An 18,347-nucleotide genomic window follows, 5' to 3' on the forward strand; every position below is an offset into this window, starting at 1 on the left:
CGGGACAATGGCCATCTGCAAAGAGGAATAGATGGATCTTCTCTTTAATTAATTGAATGGAATTAATTTCTTTCCTCTCTCTCTCTCTCTCTGTCTGATCCAGACCATTGAATTCGACGAAGGTGCTGGAGCGGTCTTGAGGATACAACCCCTCCGGACGCCCCGAGATGAAAACATTTACGAATGTGTTGCCCAGAATTCGGTGGCGGAGATCACGGTCAACGCCAAACTGACCGTTCTGAGAGGTAAATAATAATAATAATAATAATAATAATAATAATAATAATAATAATAATAATAATAATAATAATAATAATAATTTGAATGGGATAAGTCTTGAATGTGTCTGGCAGTTGGCCTTTGGAGGTTGAAGACTTTGCTTCTGAATCTGAGATTCCTTCAAAATGCCAATTATCCGACTCCGTGGAGCTGTAGCATAATCAGGATTGGTGTGAAGAGGTCCTCTTGGTGTCCACGGAAAACTAGCTGTGGTTTACATCAGAGTAAATATTTATATGTTTGCAGCTCAGAATGGGGTGTAGTAGGTCTGTATTTTTTTGATGTAGTTTTATCTGTAGTTGGAAGCCACATTGAAAGTTATAATTGGCCATTATGATCCGCTCCTCCCCTTTTCTTTCCCAAGGGGGAAGATAGAACGGTAAATTTGCACAGATGGATTTTATACCAAATTGCTACCATCAGACACTAACCCAAGACATCACAAGGGATGTTTGCATTTACTGCCTTGTTTCTCCAGCTTGGCCATTTTAAGATATCCCAAAGTTGGAAGGGATTTGAAAGTCATAAAATCATAGACTCCTAAGGTTGGATGGGACCTTGGAGTGGAGGTCATAGAACCATAGATCTCTAGAGTTGGAAGGGACCTTGGAGGTCAGATAATAATAGACTCCTGTGGATGGAAGGGACTTTGGAGGTCAGCTAAACATAGATTCCTAGGGTTGGAAGGGACCTTGGAGATCATAGAAACAGGGAGGTCATAGAAACAGAGACTCCTATGAATGGAAGGGACTTTGGAGGTCAGATAATCATAGACTCCTATGGATGGAAGGGACCTTGGAGATCATAGATTTCTTGGGTTGGAAGGGACCTTGGAGGTCAGATAATCATAGATTTCTAAGGTTGGAAGGGACTTTGGAAGTGATAGGATCATAGACTCGACTTAATAACCAGCCATGAACACCCCAATCAACAACTAAAAAGCCACACACAACAAGGCACCACATAAATACTAGGCATAGAACCGCCCAAAGCACACATTTTGGAGAGAGTAAGAAATTTCCCAAGGATGGGCTCCAGCATGAATCCGAAAACTTAGAAGATTGAACCTCTGATCCGGGGGACTGACTTAGGCTAGATCTTGCAAATCACACGTCCTCATTATAATTGTGATGGAGAAGGTCATCTAGCCCAGGAGTCTCCAACCTTGGCCACTTTAAGACTTGTGGAATTCTGGGAGTTGGAGTCCACAAGTCTTAAAGTAGCCAAGGTTGCAAGTTGGCTGAGGAATTCTGGGAGTTGAAGTCCACAAGTCTTAAAAGTGGCCAAGGTTGGAAGCTGGCTGAGGAATTCTGGGAGTTGGAGTCCACAAGTCTTAAAGTAGCCAAGGTTGGAAGCTGGCTGAGGAATTCTGGGAGTTGGAGTCCACAAGTCTTAAAGTGGCCAAGGTTGCAAGCTGGCTGGGGAATTCTGGGAGTTGAAGTCCACAAGTCTTAAAGTGGCCAAGGTTGGAGACCCCTGATCTAGCCCACTGTCTCTCTGTCAGACTCTTTCATTGCACTCAGAGTGGGTGAGGGTCACCAACCCACGGACCCTGTCTTTCCTGACCCTCCCTCCTTGTCCCCTTTCTACTGGCTCCCTCCTCCTCCTCTTCCTCCGCCCCCCATGATTTTTTGCGCTCCTTATACCAAGGCGTGTGATAAGGCAGGATAGGTTTTGATCGTGCGACCACGCTGCTATCATGCCGTTTTCCGCTCTTTTCCGCGGACGCCCCTGCTTTATGCACACACACACACACAAAAAAAACGAGCGTGCGTGTCGATACCTTCCCACTTGTGCCCAGACGATGCAATCAGGCTATGTAAAGAGCTGTGGAAGGATTGCAATCTGGGCTTCGAAGCATCATCGCTCTGGCACGTTGCCTCTGCGTCTCCAACCACCTCCCACACCTGATGTTCCAGCGCACGGGGGCTTCCTGGTTCCCCGAGTTCAGTTCACATTCCAGGTGGCAGAAGGAGGAGAAGCACTGCATAAAGAGAGGAGGATGGAGGGGGGGGGTTTGACAAAAATCTAGTTTTTCTCCTGAGATCGCTGGTTTCTTTCGCCCATGCTTCATCGTTACTATTTTATAAATAATTCAAAGTGGCAAACGTATCGAATACGCCTTCCTCTTCTGATTTTCCACACCATGACGACAACCCTGTGAGGTGGGTTGAACTGAGAGAGAATGCTGGTCCAAAGTCTGACCTTCGTGGCAAAGGTGGCGCTAGATCAGGGGTCTCCAACCTTGGCAACTTTAAGACTTGTGGACTTCAACTCCCAGCTTTGCTGGCTGAGGAACTCTGGGAGTTGAAGTCCACAAGTCTTAAAGTTGCGAACGTTGGAGACCCCTGGACTAGAACTCACCGTCTCCAGGTGACTGGCCCGAAGTCGCCCAACTGGCTTTCATGCCTAAGGCAAGACTGGAAGACGTTGATTAAACAAAAAGTTGTAGATCAAGGACTACCTTTAACAGAATCTGGCAAGTCTGAATGTGAGCCCCGCCCCCCACTTTCTCCCTCTCCTTATGAGAACCTCTAAGTTAGGGGTCCGCAAGCTGTGGGCCACGGCACACTACCGGGACGTGGCTAATCGCCACTGGGCCACCAGAGGGTACAAGCACGTTTGCGCGCAGGCCTGGCACCGTTCGTGCAAGCGTTGCTGCAACCATCTCAGACAGCCTGGCCCACTCGCATGAGCGTCATCACAACCACTCACAGCCCCACTCACACGAGCCTTGTCGCAGGTGGTTGCAGCCCCATTTATGCAAGCCCAACTCACACAAGCATTGTTGTGGGCCTTTGCGTCCACACACACACACACACACACACACACACACACACAAACCTTCTCGTGGGCCCATTTGTGCAAGAATCTCATGGCGGGCCCCCTTGTGCGAGTGTCGCCACAAACGTCACGTGTGTGTGCACGCCTGCACTCACACGCGCCTGCCCCACCTCCCCTCAAAATTATCTTCTCTTTCCTCCCTCCCCACTTTGGGCTGCCAACCCGTAAAGGTTGTGGAACTCTGCTCTAAATCAGGAGGTCACCGACCTTTTGGCCCTCAGGGACCACTAAGTTCATAATTTTAAATCCCGTGGACCGCTAATACGATCTGCCTAATGATCGGCTGGGTGGGCGTGGCTAGGTGGTCATGTGACTGGGTGGGTGTGGCCAACTCCTCGCCTCCCCACCCGGGCTCCTTAGGGCCCCAACAGAAAGCAGTTGTTGGAGCTAAGCAGCCACCACGAGAAAGAGTTGGCAAAACAGCTCAGTTCAGATTGGATCTGGCCGAGAAGGAGGCTCAGCAGAAGCACCTCACAGAGGACTAGGAGCATAGGCTTTCCAAGCAGGGGAAAGACCTGCGGGAGTGCAAGGCCAGGTACCGGCGCCTGGAGGCTCAGTGGGCTGAGATGGTCAGCCAGTTCCTGGCCATGATGCAGTCCCACTGGAACGAGGCCCTCCGGCTCTTCGCCACCAGTGGCACTTCCCTCCAGCCTTCGCCCAAAGCCCCAAACCAAGAGGCTGAAGCAGACCCCAAGACGGAATTTCTGTCCCCCTCCAACCCGCACAAAAGACCCCAAAGGGGGAAACTCTCTGCAGCAATACAAGCGTTCACTGCACATATCCATCCCAGGAGCCAGAGTTTGAGGACCCCTGATTTAGTGCAATATTAAAAATGCAAATAATTTTTCTGTGGACCACCAAAATTTTCTCGCGGACCACCAGTGGTCCATGGACCACCAGTTGGTGACCGCTGCTCTAAATCGTTTTCTCACGTTACAGCTCCGTCCCAGACTCGGGTGTCTATTATCTGCCTTTTTCCTCGGCTGTTCTTCTCCTTTCTCCCAGTGGCCCGTTCTTCCTCCGGTTGCTCAAAGTCCTTCCCTCTGCCCATTCCATCGAGAAACAACCCCACAAACAATTACTTCATGAGCTGTACGTAAAGTTAACAATCACGAAAAATAATAATGAAACAGCCAGGCGCCATCACAAAAGCAATTGCAAGCCACCTCCAACCCAACAGGTGTGCTTCTCATGGACCCAAAGGCGCAGGGAAGCAGGTGTTTCCTAAACAGACAGATATAATAATAATAATAATAATTTAATTTTTATACCGCCCTTCTCCCGAAGGACTCAGGGCGGTGAACAGGCAGATAAAATAATACAATATATTACAATAAAAACACTATTTAAAAAACTTATTCAATATGGCCTAAATTTAAAATACAATACAAAATATAAAATAAACCCCAATAAAATCCATGCTTAAAAACCCTATTTAAGCCAGTCCTGCTCGGAAGAATAGATATGTCTTCAGCTCGCGGCGAAAGGTCCGGAGGTCAGGAAGTTGTCGAAGTCCTGGGGGAAGCTCATTCCAGAGGGTAGGTGCCCCCACCGAGAAGGCTCTCCCCCTGGGGGTCGCCAGCCTACACTGTTTGGCTGACGGCACCCTGAGAAGACCCTCTCTATGGGAGCGTACCAGCCGGTGGGAGGCATGTGGTAACAGAAGGCGGTCCCGAAGATATCCCGGTCCTATGCCATGGAGCGCTTTAAAGGTGGTAACCAGCACCTTGAAGTGCACTCGGAAAACCACAGGTAGCCAGTGCAACCTGCGCAGGATCGGTGTTATATGGGAGCTACGAGTGGCTCCCTTTATCGAATGCGCGGCTGCATTCTGAACCAACTGAAGTCTCCGGGTGCACCTCAAGGGTCATATCGAATCATATCGATGCGGAAGAAGAGACGGAGTTGAAAAGAGAGGAGGGGAAGGGGGGTGTCTCCTGATAACCATGCTTTAACAAGCCCTGGATCGGCACGCAAGCCAGATGGCACGCCTAGTTTATCCGCAGAGGGATCCCGGCGAGTGTGCAAGGCCCGCTCGTTGCCGCTCCGTTAGCGTTGGCAAACAGGCGAGTGTCAGCCAAGCGGGGACCGCTTGACAAGAGGACGCTGCCCCAGCCAGCTGCTACACACTCATTATGCGGCGACGCCGTGCTATCGCGCACAGTTTCTCCCCGACACCCATGCTGGGCTCGGAAGGCCTCATTAAGCGGCATGTTAATTGCTGGGGCTTCCTGGTTAGCAAATGAGGTTGCCGCTCACCCGGGGCACGGTGGGACCGAAGAGGAGTCGGATCCCGCTGGCCCGTTGCCAAGACTGAAGGATTCACACGACAGGAGGTGGCATTCAAATCCTCTCCGACTGCCGACGGTTTGGCATTCAGAGAGCTGGGAACAAGCAGTGTGGCACGGAGGCGTGTGGGGACAGCAAGAGGGGTTGCCGCAGCGAAGGCAACGGAGAGTAAATGGCAGCCGGTCCCCGCCCTGGTTATATCCCCTGTGCCTGTTGGCACGTGAGTTTCCAACACTCCAGAGCTTCTGGCATAGATCTGGAAGTCATCGGGCCAAGGAAAGCAGTCACGTTACCTCTTGAGTGCATTACAAACCTTCAATGTGCAACTGTAACATAACATAACATAATAACAGAGTTGGAAGGGACCTTGGAGGTCTTCTAGTCCAACCCCCTGCCCAGGCAGGAAACTCTATATCATTTCAGACAAATGGCTATCTAACATTTTCTTAAAAATTTCCAGTGTTGGAGCATTCACAACTTCTGCAGGCAAGTTGTTCCACTGGTTAATTGCTCTAACTGTCAGGAAATGTCTCCTTAGTTCTAGGTTGCTTCTCTCCTTGATTAGTTTCCACCCATTGCTTCTTGTTCTACCCTCAGGTGCTTTGGAGAATAGTTTGACTCCCTCTTCTTTGGGGCAACACCTGAGATATTGGAAGGCTGCTATCGTGTCTCCCCTAGTCCTTCTTTTCATTAAACTAGACATACCCAGTTCCTGCAACCGATCTTCGTATGTTTTAGCCTCCAGTCCCCTAATCATCTTTGTTGCTCTTCTCTGCACTCTTTCTAGAGTCTCAACATCTTTTTTTACATCGTGGCGACCAAAACTGAATGCAATATTCCAAGTGTGGCCTTACCAAGGCATTATAAAGTGGTATTAACACTTCACGTGATCTTGATTCTATCTTTCTGTTTATGCAGCCCAGAACTGTGTTGGCTTTTTTGGCAGCTGCTGCATACGGCTGGCTCACATCTAAATGGTTGTCCACTAGAACTCCAAGATCCCTCTCACAGTTACTACTATTGAGCAAGGTACCACATATATGGTACCTGTGCATTTATTTTTTTTTGCCTAAATGTAGGACCTTACTTTTTCACTGTTGAATTTCATTTTGTTAGATAGCGCCCAATGTTCAAGTCTGTCAAGATCTTTCTGTAACTTGAGCCTATCTTCTGGAGTGTTGGCTATTCCTGCCAGCTTGGTGTCATCTGCAAATTTGATGAGTTCCCCATCTATCCCCTCGTCCAAGTCATTGATGAAGATGTTGAAGAGTACTGGGCCTAAAACAGAGCCTTGGGGTACTCCACTGCATACTTCCCTCCATGTGGATGTAGTTCCATTGAGGACTGTAATGGAAGCCTGCCCATTACGGTCGTAAGTCCTAATGGTTGTTATAGTTTTTATTAGTTTATAACATGGGTGTCAAACTTGATTTCATTCAGGATTGTGTTTGACCTCGGGGGCCCGGGATGGGCAGGACTAGGGTGGGCGTGACCAGCTCAACGTCACTGGTGTCGGGGGGGGGCTGTGGCGGCCCGAGCGCTCTGTTCGGGAAAACGGGCTCCTTAGCGCTGTTTTCGGCTCCCACGGCCCCCTGCAACCCTCTGCCAGTAAAAGCGGAGCTCCATTTTTACTGGCAGAAGCATCGTGGGCCAGTCCTTCGCTGTTTCCAGGGCCTGATCTAAGTCCCCCGCAGGACAGATTGGGCCCCTGGGCCTTGAGTTTGACACCCTTGGTTTATAATATAAAATGCAAAAATACAAAAGCCAAATAATCGGAAAAAATAAGGGAGGGAAAGGGGGGAAAAAGAAACGTAGAGAGAAAAAATGATGACCTTCTTCCGAGCATCATCAAGTAATTCCAGTGTCCGCGCTTGCTTTCTGAATGTCAATTTGGGAATTTGCATAAGAAAATAGATTTGTTTTTAAAACCCTCTTCTGAATCTCCCTCGATGGGGCCTCTTGATTAGACCCTTTGACTTCAAAATGCCGAATAAGCTAAATTTGGGGTTGGTTTTATCTTTATAATTACAGGTAGTCCTCGATTTACCTTGTCAATCCTTTTAATTAGTTTACAATATAAAGTCCAAAAATACAAAAGCAAATAATAGGAAAAACGGGAGGGAAAAGGGAAGAGAAGAAGGTGTGTGGGGGGGGGAAAGGTATTGACTTCCAACTCTTTGGTGCAGTAGAATAAGATAATAACATCAATAGAACAATAGAATAGAATCACAGAGTTGGAAGGGACCTTGGAGGTCTTCTAGTCCAACCCCCTGCTTAGGCAGCAAACCCTACATCACTTCAGACAAATGGTTATCCAACATCTTCTTAAAAGCTTCCAGTGTTGGAGCATTCACAACTTCTCGTGGCAAGCAGTTCTACTGGTTAATTGTTCCAACTGTCAGGAAATTTGTCCTTAGTTCTAGGTTGCTTCTCTCCTTGATTAGTTTCCATCCATTGCTTCTTCTCCTGCCTTCAGGTGCTATGGAGAATAAGTTGACCCCCCTCTTCTTTGTGGCAGCCCCTCAAATACTGGAATACTGCTATCACGTCACCCCTAATTCTTCAAAAATCCTGCAACCGTCCTTCCCATGGTTTAGCTTCCAGGCCTTTAATCATCTTAGTTGCTCTTCTCTGAACTTTTTCCAAAGTCTCTACATCTTTTTTGTAGTATGGTGACCAAAATCAATTGCGGTTATTCCAGGTGTGGCCTTACTAAGGTTTTTTAAAGCGGTAGTAATATTTCACGTGATTAGCAGCACCCGTTCGTCCACTGTTCGTACATATGTGTTCCTTGCCCGTGTCCATCGTACATACATCCGAGCGGCACCTCTTATATCTTCTCCATCCTATGGACGGGAAAGGATGGGGGTCAATTTTTCAATCAGGTGCTTTGCTTTCCTGAATGCCGCTCGCCGCCCCTCCTTGCAGGCTGCAGCCGTGTTTTGCAGAGGCAATAAATTCTAAGCCAAGGCATGCATTTGGGACCGCAGGATCTGGAATTTAATTTAGGGGCATTTGCAAACCGCCGGTGTTTTCTTCCACCGAAATCCGCTCTCCCCGTTTTTGTTTTTGTTTTTATGCGCCAAAGGAGACCGATCGACCTGTTTGTGATACATTGGTTAAAAAAAAAAGAAGAAGACACCAACCAGTTTTTAAGCAAAATGTTCATTTATTCAAAAAGCCATGACTTTTTTTTAGAAAGGGTGGGAGACCATTAGTCGGTCTCTTTGTCAGAGCTGAAGAAGCTTCTTGGATGAGAAGCGAAACGTCTTCAAAAGAAAAATAAGGAAAAAAAGCACCTTTGGGTTGATCTGTTTGCTTAGCGATAGCCCTTGATTTATGACCACCGTTGTTAAATCGTGCCAGTTGTTAAGGGGGCTGTGATGTCAGCGACTCGATTTTATGACATTTTTTTACAACCGTCGTTGAGCCCGGAATTATGGTTGTTACGTCATGCCAGTCATTAAGTGGGCCGTTATGTGATTGACTCGATTTTATGACATTTTTGAAGCAGTCATTAAGTGAATCACCATGGTCGCTAAGTGAAACTGAAGCTGTTTATTGAACTCCTTGTCCTCAATGGGCAGATGTTGTTGGAAATGGTTTTTAGCAAAATAAATGGGTCGGTAGGTGGATAGATAGATAGATAGATAGATAGACAGACAGACAGACAGACAGACAGACAGACAGACAGACAGACAGATAGATAGATAGATAGATAGATAGACAGACAGACAGAGAGATAGATAGAGACAGATAGATCAATGATAGATGAGAGAGAGAGAGAGAGAGAGAGAGAGAGAGAGAGAGAGAAAATAGATAGATAGATAGATAGATAGATAGATAGATAGATAGATAGATAGATAGATAGATAGATAGATAGATAGATAGATAGATGCAAGATATAAATGATTGATGATAAACAGATAAAGATGAGAGAGAGAGAAGATAGATAGATAGATAGATAAATAGATAGATAGATGAGAGATATACATGATTGATGATAAACAGATAAAGATGAGAGAGAGAGAGAGAGAGAAGATAGATAGATAGATAGATAGATAAATAGATAGATAGATAGATGAGAGATATACATGATTGATGATAAACAGATAAAGATGAGAGAGAGAGAGAGAGAGAAGATAGATAGATAGATAGATAGATAGATAGATAGATAAATAGATAGATAGATGAGAGATATACATGATTGATGATAAACAGATAAAGATGAGAGAGAGAGAGAGAGAGAAGATAGATAGATAGATAGATAGATAGATAGATAGATAGATAGATAAATAGATAGATAGATAGATGAGAGATATACATGATTGATGATAAACAGATAAAGATGAGAGAGAGAGAGAGACATGATAGATAGACAGATGAACAAAAGAGAGAGAGAGAGGTGGAGAGATATACATGATTAATACATGATAGATAGATAGATAGATAGATAGATAGATAGATAGATAGATAGATAGATGAGCGATATACATGATGAATGATAAACAGATAAAGATGAGAGAGAGAGAGAGAGACAGACAGACAGACAGAAAGACAGACATATTAGATAGACAGATGAACAGAAGATAAAGAGAGAGGTGAAGAGATATACATGATTAATGATAAATAGATAGATAGATAGATAGATAGATAGATAGATAGATAGATAGATAGATAGATAGATAGATTGATTGATTGATTTAAATTGTGGTCAGTTGATTGTGGATCACTGTGAATAGCTATAAATGCAGGTCAGTTGCCTGCATGTCACGTGACCATGGGAAGGTCGGACTCCTATAACTTTGAATCCAGGCCATAACTGATTTTTTTTTGGGGGGGGGGGGGATTCGTCGTAACTTTCGGACTACCTGTCTTCGTTTTTCTACGCTGCTCCAAGCAGAGAATCTTGGCCAATAAAATTTTTGAAAAGGAAAGGCAGGGAAGATCCCACTGGAGAGAAACGAAGTCTGAGTTAATTTGGGATTTAGAATAATTAGGGGGGGGTGTGTCTGAGACGAGGCTCAAAAAAATTCAAGATGGATGCCGCCATCTTGCAGACCCCTTCTGGGTTTTTCATGAAGATGACCCGTCAAAAGCAGGCAGGGTTTCAATCATATTGTGGGGGCCGCCATTTTGACTTTTTTGACCCCCATCTGACGACCCCCACTTGGGTCTCCCTAACCATTTTAAGATCTAGAGCGGTATTTCTTAGCCTTTACAACATGCTGGCTGGGGAATTCTGGGAGTTGAAGTCCACTCCTCTTAAAGTTGCCAAGATCGAGAAATAATTGAAGCTGTAGCTAAAACTGCTGAGTCAAATGAGTCCATTTGTATTGCCAAAGACATTGTTCCGTTTATCTTTTCTAGTTTAAAATTATTCTTTTTTTTAACCTTTCGTCTACTTTTATCGCGGATGGTTAATTTCCATTGGATTTAATTTTGCCTTATCTTCTATTGATTTCATCTTTCATTTTACTTTATCTGATGTAAGCTTTCCTTTGCGTTCTCTCTCTTTCTCTTTTTTTTTTTTTTTGCTTTTTTGATGGGGAAGATATAAATTCCATCACAAAATCTAGAAATCACATTGTTGGTGACGTCTTTTCTTTTTCTTTTTTTTTTTCTGAACACTTTAAAAAAAAACCCCACATTAGAGCATCGAATCCTGCCTCATCTTATTATAAGGGCCTTAATTCCAACAAGCTAAAGAAAAAATTTATTTATTTATTTATTTTATTTATTTATTCACAACAATATATGTAACTATCATACAGAAAGGTTATATAGTATATAAAGGTATAAGCACATATATATATATATATATATATATATATATATATATATATATATATATATATATATATATATATATATATATATATATATATATATATATATATGTTTTCTGGGGTTTTCATGTGTGTTTGTAGGTAGGGCTTTGGTTATTCGGGTTTCCTCCTCCGTAAAATTGGAAGTGTCTTGGCGACGTTTCGACGAAGTCTCATTCGTCATCTTCAGGCTTCAGCTTCGTGCTTCTGGGAGCAATGTGTGATTGCAGCTGTTTCTTCCTTTTTAACTGCTAGTGGGGGTTTGAACTGATTGGGTGGGAGCTTGGCTGTGCTCTGATTGGATGTGGGTTTTTTTGTGCTCTGATTGGCTGGGGGTGTGTCCTGTTTGGGTGGGGGCTTGGTTGTGCTCAAATTAGTCTGAGTTGCAGGGGGATCTGAGCTAGTGAGCTGCACTGCTGCTGTTTGGCTTCGTGTTCGTGGTTGTGCTACATCTTCGTAGTGGGTGTCAGTCTGCTGCATGTATGGATTGGAGGGGTTTGAAATGGCTAATGTTGCAGCTGCGGTCTGGCTTCTGGTCCTTGGTCGTGCTTCCTGATCAGTGTGGGTTTGGGTGTGCTTTCTGGGTGGATGTGTGGTGGTGACATCCTGTGTGGACCTCGTGAGTGTGGGTCTGGTGTCATTCCTCGTGTTAGGGACACGTTTGTCAATAAGGGCAGGTTTCCAAATGGCTGGTAGGCGGGAGGTATCATCTCGTTTGTTCATGCTGTGTGGGCGTTTTTCTATCTCGATGGCTTCTCTGATTATTCTGTTGTTAAAGTGTTCAGTTTTGGCGATAGTTCTGGTCTTTTTAAAGTCAATATCGTGTCCTGTGACTTTAAAGTGTTGGACCAGGGAAGAAGTTGGTTCCTCTTTTTTGAATGAGTTCTTGTGTTCTTCAATGCGTGCACTTATTCTTCTGTTGGTTTGTCCGATGTATGTGGTGGGGCAGGCGGTGCATGGGATTTCATATACTCCTTGATTTTCTAACTCAATTTTGTCTTTGGGGTTTCTTAGGATGGTGGATATTATTTTTTTTTGGTTTGTGCAGAAAAAAAATATCCACCATCCTAAGCTCCCACCCAATCAGTTCAAACCCCCACTAGCAGTTAAAAAGGAAGAAACAGCTGCAATCACACATTGCTCCCAGAAGCACGAAGCTGAAGCCTGAAGATGACGAATGAGACTTCGTCGAAACGTCGCCAAGACACTTCCAATTTTACGCGGGAGAAAACCCGAATAACCAAAGACCTACATATATATATATACCGTATATACTCGAGTATAAGCCGAGTTTTCCAGCACATTTTTTGTGCTGAAACACGTCCCCTCGGCTTATACTCGGGTCTATACGGCTTATACTCAAGTTTTTTTTTTTTTAAGCCCCTCGGCTTATACTCGAGTATATACGGCTTATACTCGAGTTTTTTTTTTTTTTTTCACATTTTACCGGACTGAAGCCCTGCCGGTGCAGTGAGAGGGCGGGGAGCCGCCAGCCTTCTCAGCTGAGGAGGAGGGTTTCAACCGGTAGGTGCCTCATTTCCCACCCTCGGCTTATACTCGAGTCCCCAGTTTACCCCAGTTTTTGGGGTAAAATTGGGGACCTCGGCTTATACTCGGATCGGCTTATATTCGAGTATATACGGTGTATATATATATATATATATATATATATATATATATATATATATATATATATATATATATATTTGTTTTCTGAGGTTTTCACGGGTGTTTGTATATAGGTCTTTGGTTGTTCGGGTTTTTCCGTGTAAAATTGGAAGTGTCTTGGCGACGTTTCGACAAAGTCTCATTCGTCATCTTCAGGCTGAAGCTGAAGCCTGAAGATGACGAATGAGACTTCGTCAAACGCCGCCAAGACACTTCCAATTTTACACGGAGAAACCCAACAACCAAAGACCTATATATATATATATATATATATATATATATATATATATATATATTTGTTTTCTGAGGTTTTCACGGGTGTTTGTATAGGTCTTTGGTTGTTGGGTTTTCTCCGTGTAAAATTGGAAGTGTCTTGGCGACGTTTCGACGAAGTCTCATTCGTCATCTTCAGGCTTCAGCTTCGTGCTTCTGGGAGCAGTGTGTGATCGCAGCTGTTTCTTCCTTTTAACTGCTAGTGGGGATTTGAACTGATTGGGTGGGAGCTTGGCTGTGCTCTGATTGGATGGGTGGGGTTTTGTGCTCTGATTGGCTGGGGGGGTGTCCTGTGTTGGTGGGGGCTTGTTTGTGCTCAGTTTAATCTGTGTTGCAGCTGCGATCACACACTGCTCCCAGAAGCACGGCTGAAGCCTGAAGATGACGAATGAGACTTCGTCGAAACGTCGCCAAGACACTTCCAATTTTACACGGGAGAAAACCCGAACAACCAAAGACCTATATATATATATATATATATATATATATATATATATATTTGTTTTCTGAGGTTTTCACGGGTGTTTGTATATAGGTCTTTGGTTGTTGGGTTTTCTCCGTGTAAAATTGGAAGTGTCTTGGCGACGTTTCGACAAAGTCTCATTCGTCATCTTCAGGCTTCAGCTTCGTGCTTCTGGGAGCAGTGTGTGATCGCAGCTGTTTCTTCCTTTTAACTGCTAGTGGGGATTTGAACTGATTGGGTGGGAGCTTGGCTGTGCTCTGATTGGATGGGTGGGGTTTTGTGCTCTGATTGGCTGGGGGTGTGTCCTGTGTTGGTGGGGGCTTGTTTGTGCTCAGTTTAATCTGTGTTGCAGCTGCGATCACACACTGCTCCCAGAAGCACGAAGCTGAAGCCTGAAGATGACGAATGAGACTTCGTCGAAACGTCGCCAAGACACTTCCAATTTTACACGGGAGAAAACCCGAACAACCAAAGACCTATATATATATATATATATATATATATTTATATTTATATTTATATTTGTTTTCTGAGGTTTTCACGGGTGTTTGTATGTAGGTCTTTGGTTGCTCGGGTTTTCTCCCGTGTAAAATTGGAAATGTCTTGGCAACGTTTCGACGAAGTCTCATTCGTCATCTTCAGGCTTCAGCTTCGTGCTCCCAGAAACACTCCCAGAAAAGTTAAAAGAAGAAACAGCTGCGATCACACATTGCTCCCAGAAGCACGAAGCTGAAGCCTGAAGATGACGAATGAGACTTCGTCGAAACGTCGCCAAGACACTTCCAATTTTACACGGGAGAAAACCCGAACAACCAAAGACCTATATACAAACACCCGTGAAAACCTCAGAAAACAAATATATATATATATATATATATATATATATATAGGAAGAAGAAAAGAAAAACAATAGGACAGGAACGGTAGGCACGTTTGTGCGCTTATGCACGCCCCTTATGGTCCTCTTAGGAATGGGGTGAGGTCAATAGTAGAAAGTTTTTGGTTAAAGCTTTTAGGATTATGAGAAGAGACCACAGAGTCTGGTAAAGTATTCCAAGCACTGATGATTCTGTTACAGAAGTCATATTTTCTGCAATCTAGATTAAAGCGGTTGACATTAAGTTTAAATCTATTGGTTGCTCTTGTATTATTGCAATTAAAGCTGAAGTAGTCTTTCACAGGAAGGACATTACAATAGATGATTCTGTGAGTTAAACTTAGGTCTTGCCGAAGACGACGGAGTTCCAAGTTTTCCAAGCCCAGGATTTCAAGTCTAGTGGGATAAGGTATTTTGTTGTTTACAGAGGAATGGAGAACTGTAGGAGGACCTACAGTTGTAATTAATATGCAGGGCCCACATTGCTGTTTTGATAGGAGGAAACTCAACAGGCAGTCCTTGGTTTATGACAGTTCGTTTAGTGACCATTTAAAATTACACTGCTTTTTTTATGGTATGGGAAGAATAAGATACACAGCTATTTTCAAAGACACTATATTAGAAATGCATTGTTATCAGTATGGGTTAAAATTAAAGAACAACATTATCTGAAAATGACAGTTTGGCTTTCCACAATGGAAGCATTGATACATCCTAATGTTATTAAAATGGGAAAAAAATGTAAGATAGAAAGATATTCTGAATGAAAAAGGGGAGCGAAAAAACTATTGCAAGAACTTTGTAGTCAAGGGATGGACATCGCATGGTGGCCGCAAATGCAGATACAATCTCGATACGAGAAAGATGCTAAAATGTATGGTTTTAATAAAGAATTAACAGAACTGGACAAGATATTAACTGGAAAGGATGAAACCTGATAAAGAAAATATATAGCTACTTATTAAGTATCAAACTGGAAAGCGAGCAGGTAAAGGAGATAAATGATAGTTTGGATTAAAAACTTTGGATATGCAATAGAACTGGATAAATGGCAGAGATAGAAATGTTAAATTAACCATGTCAACCGCATATAAAGAAAATTTGTATAAAACGTTTTATGGATGGCATTTTGCACCAACAAGACCGGCAAAAATGTTTAAAGATAGATCCGCTAAATGTTGGAACCAGATACTTGGTTCCTATTATCATATAGAATAGAATAGAATTTTTTTATTGGCCAAGTGTGATTGGACACACAAGGAATTTGTCTTGGTGCATATGCTCTCAGTGTACATAAAAGAAAAGATACCTTCATCAAGGTACAACACTTACAACACTTAATGATAGTCACAGGGTACAAATTTAACACTTAATGATACAACACTGAATGATAGTCATAGGCTACAAATAAGCAATCAGGAAACAATCAATTACATTATAAATCGTAAGGATACAAGCAACAAATTTACAGTCATAAGTGGAAGGAGATGGGTGATAGGAATGATGAGAAGATTAATAGTAGTGCAGATTTAGTAAATAGTTTGACAGTGTTGAGGGAATTATTTGTTTAGCAGGGTGATGTCCTGTGGACATGTGAATATGAGGTGGACATGCCCAAAAGCTTAAAAATATTGAAAGAAAATAACATACTTGGTTGGAAGAATGATAAAGCAGCATATAGACTTGAAATCAGAAAAATTTAATTGGGCATCCTGCCAGAAAAATACGATAAAAGGAATATATATTTGATTTTACGTGTATTAATTGCAGCCAGAATTGTATTTGCACAACAATGGAAAAACAATGAGATCCCGACAGTTGAGAGTCTAATTAAGAAAATATTAGAATGTGCAGAGATGGATAAATTAACACTTACAATTAAGGAAAAAGAAACTTCTTGATAAGGGACCGGTTTTACCAACGGTTAGATAATAAAAACAGAAGTTAGAAATATGGGGATATAAAAAGGATAAAGGAGATTTGTTAAAGTAAATAAGTTAAATATTATTGTTATTATAGTATTAATGTTATTAATATATTATTACATCTTAATTATGAGTGCCTAAAAATAATTGTACCCCGACAACACACAGTTTGATTGAAATTGAATTTTTACATGTTATATAAACGAAACAAATAAAGCGTTGGAAAAAAAGTGACTTATGACCGTTTTTCACACTTAGGACCGTTGCCGCATCCCCGTGATCACATGATCAAAATCCACACGCTTGGCAATTAGCATGTACTTATGACAGTTGCAGTGTCCCGGGGTCACGCGATCCCTTTTTGCAACCTTCTGATAAGCAAAGCCAACGAGGAAGCCAATATTCACTTAACAACTGAAGTGATTCACTTAACAACTGTGGCAAGAAAGGTGGCAAAAGGGGGCAAAAAAATGCCTCACTTAGCAACATAAAAATATTGGGCTCAGTTGTGGTCGTAAGTCGAGGACTCCCTGTATTGCCAGCTTTGCAAGGTAGGCCAGATCAGGAAATAGGGCACAGCAGGGGTCTCCAACCTTGGCCTTTGCTGGCTGGGGTATTCTGGGAGTTGAAGTCCTCCAGGCTTAAAGTAGCCAAGATTGGAGACCCCTGTCGTAGGGGACAATTCCCAAATCTTGATAGCTCCTTTGAGTTTCTCTCTGCCTCATCTTATACAAAGGAAGATCAAGAGAGACTTATCTTGAGTTTCTTTCTCACCCTTCCTTGCATCATCGTTTTTTCGAAGACCCCTCTTATTAGTGTCTCACTCATTCCTTCTCTGTCCTTAAGGTTGGGCCTATATCCATTTTATTATTTATTTATTTATTAATCATACTTATATACCGCACCATCTCCCGTAGGACTCAGGGCGGTTCGCAGGCATATTAAAACAATATAATAAATAAGCATTAAAACCCAGTTAAGACTAAATATTATCATGGCCTGATCACTAAAATAGTAAAACCAGTAAAAACCCCATTAAAATTTGCTAAAACATTTTATTCTTAGGCTAGTCCAATGCGCTGAAATAATAGAGTCTTCAGTTCCCATCTGAAGGTCCGGAGGTCGGGGAGTTGTCGTAATCCCGGAGGAAGCTCGTTCCACAGGGCTGGTGCCGCCACAGAGAAGGCCCTCCCCCTGGGGGTCGCCAACCTACATTGTTTGGTCGACAGCACCCTGAGGAGGCCCACTCTGTGGGAGCGCACAGGTCGTTGGGAGGCAATCGGCGGCAGAAGGCGGTCTCGAAGGTATCCCGGTCCTAAGCCATGGAGCGCTTTAAAGGTGGTAACCAAGACCTTGAATTGCACCCGGAAGACTACCGGTAGCCAGTGTAGGCCGCGCAGGATAGGTGTTATATGGGAGCAACGCGGTGCTTCCTCTATCACCCGCGCGGCCGCATTCTGGACTAACTGGAGCCTCCGGGTGCTCTTCAAGGGGAGCCCCATGTAGAGAGCATTGCAATAGTCCAGGCGGGAAGTGACGAGGGCGTGAGTGACCGTGCGTAAGGCGTCCATTCCCATTGACTTGAGGTGTCCATTCATTCGTGACCATTAGATCTTGGTGGACGTGGTCAGAGGCAGTCCCTCTGGAGACACAGAAGAGTGTTCCTGATTCCACGTCACATTCCAACGCAGAAGAAATTGCAGGAAGAGAATGGGGGGTGGGGTGGGAGTAGACCAACACAAGAGTGAAGTGTCCCGTGATTGTTGAGACATTCATAGAATGAGAGAGTTTTGGAGATCTTGGTGCCCTCTGAGCTTGGTTGTTTTCTTGCAGACGTTTCATGACCCAACTAGGTAACATCATCAGTGCTAGAAGGGTATAGAGTGGAGGAGAAGGAGGAC

The 18,347-nt window shown here is 43.7% G+C and overlaps 1 protein-coding gene across 1 annotated transcript in view; it reads left to right on the plus strand.

The window, feature by feature from the left end:
• Positions 1-18,347, plus strand: part of PTPRS (protein tyrosine phosphatase receptor type S) — a 291,141-nt gene that overhangs the window by 93,006 nt on the left and 179,788 nt on the right. The window contains exon 4 of the mRNA XM_058163586.1: positions 104-245. Coding sequence (XP_058019569.1) covers positions 104-245 — 142 coding nt within the window. The remainder of the gene's footprint in view (positions 1-103; positions 246-18,347) is intronic.

Source organism: Ahaetulla prasina, chromosome 1, assembly GCF_028640845.1.
Source record: "Ahaetulla prasina isolate Xishuangbanna chromosome 1, ASM2864084v1, whole genome shotgun sequence".
NCBI classification, from domain to species: Eukaryota; Metazoa; Chordata; class Lepidosauria; order Squamata; family Colubridae; genus Ahaetulla; species Ahaetulla prasina.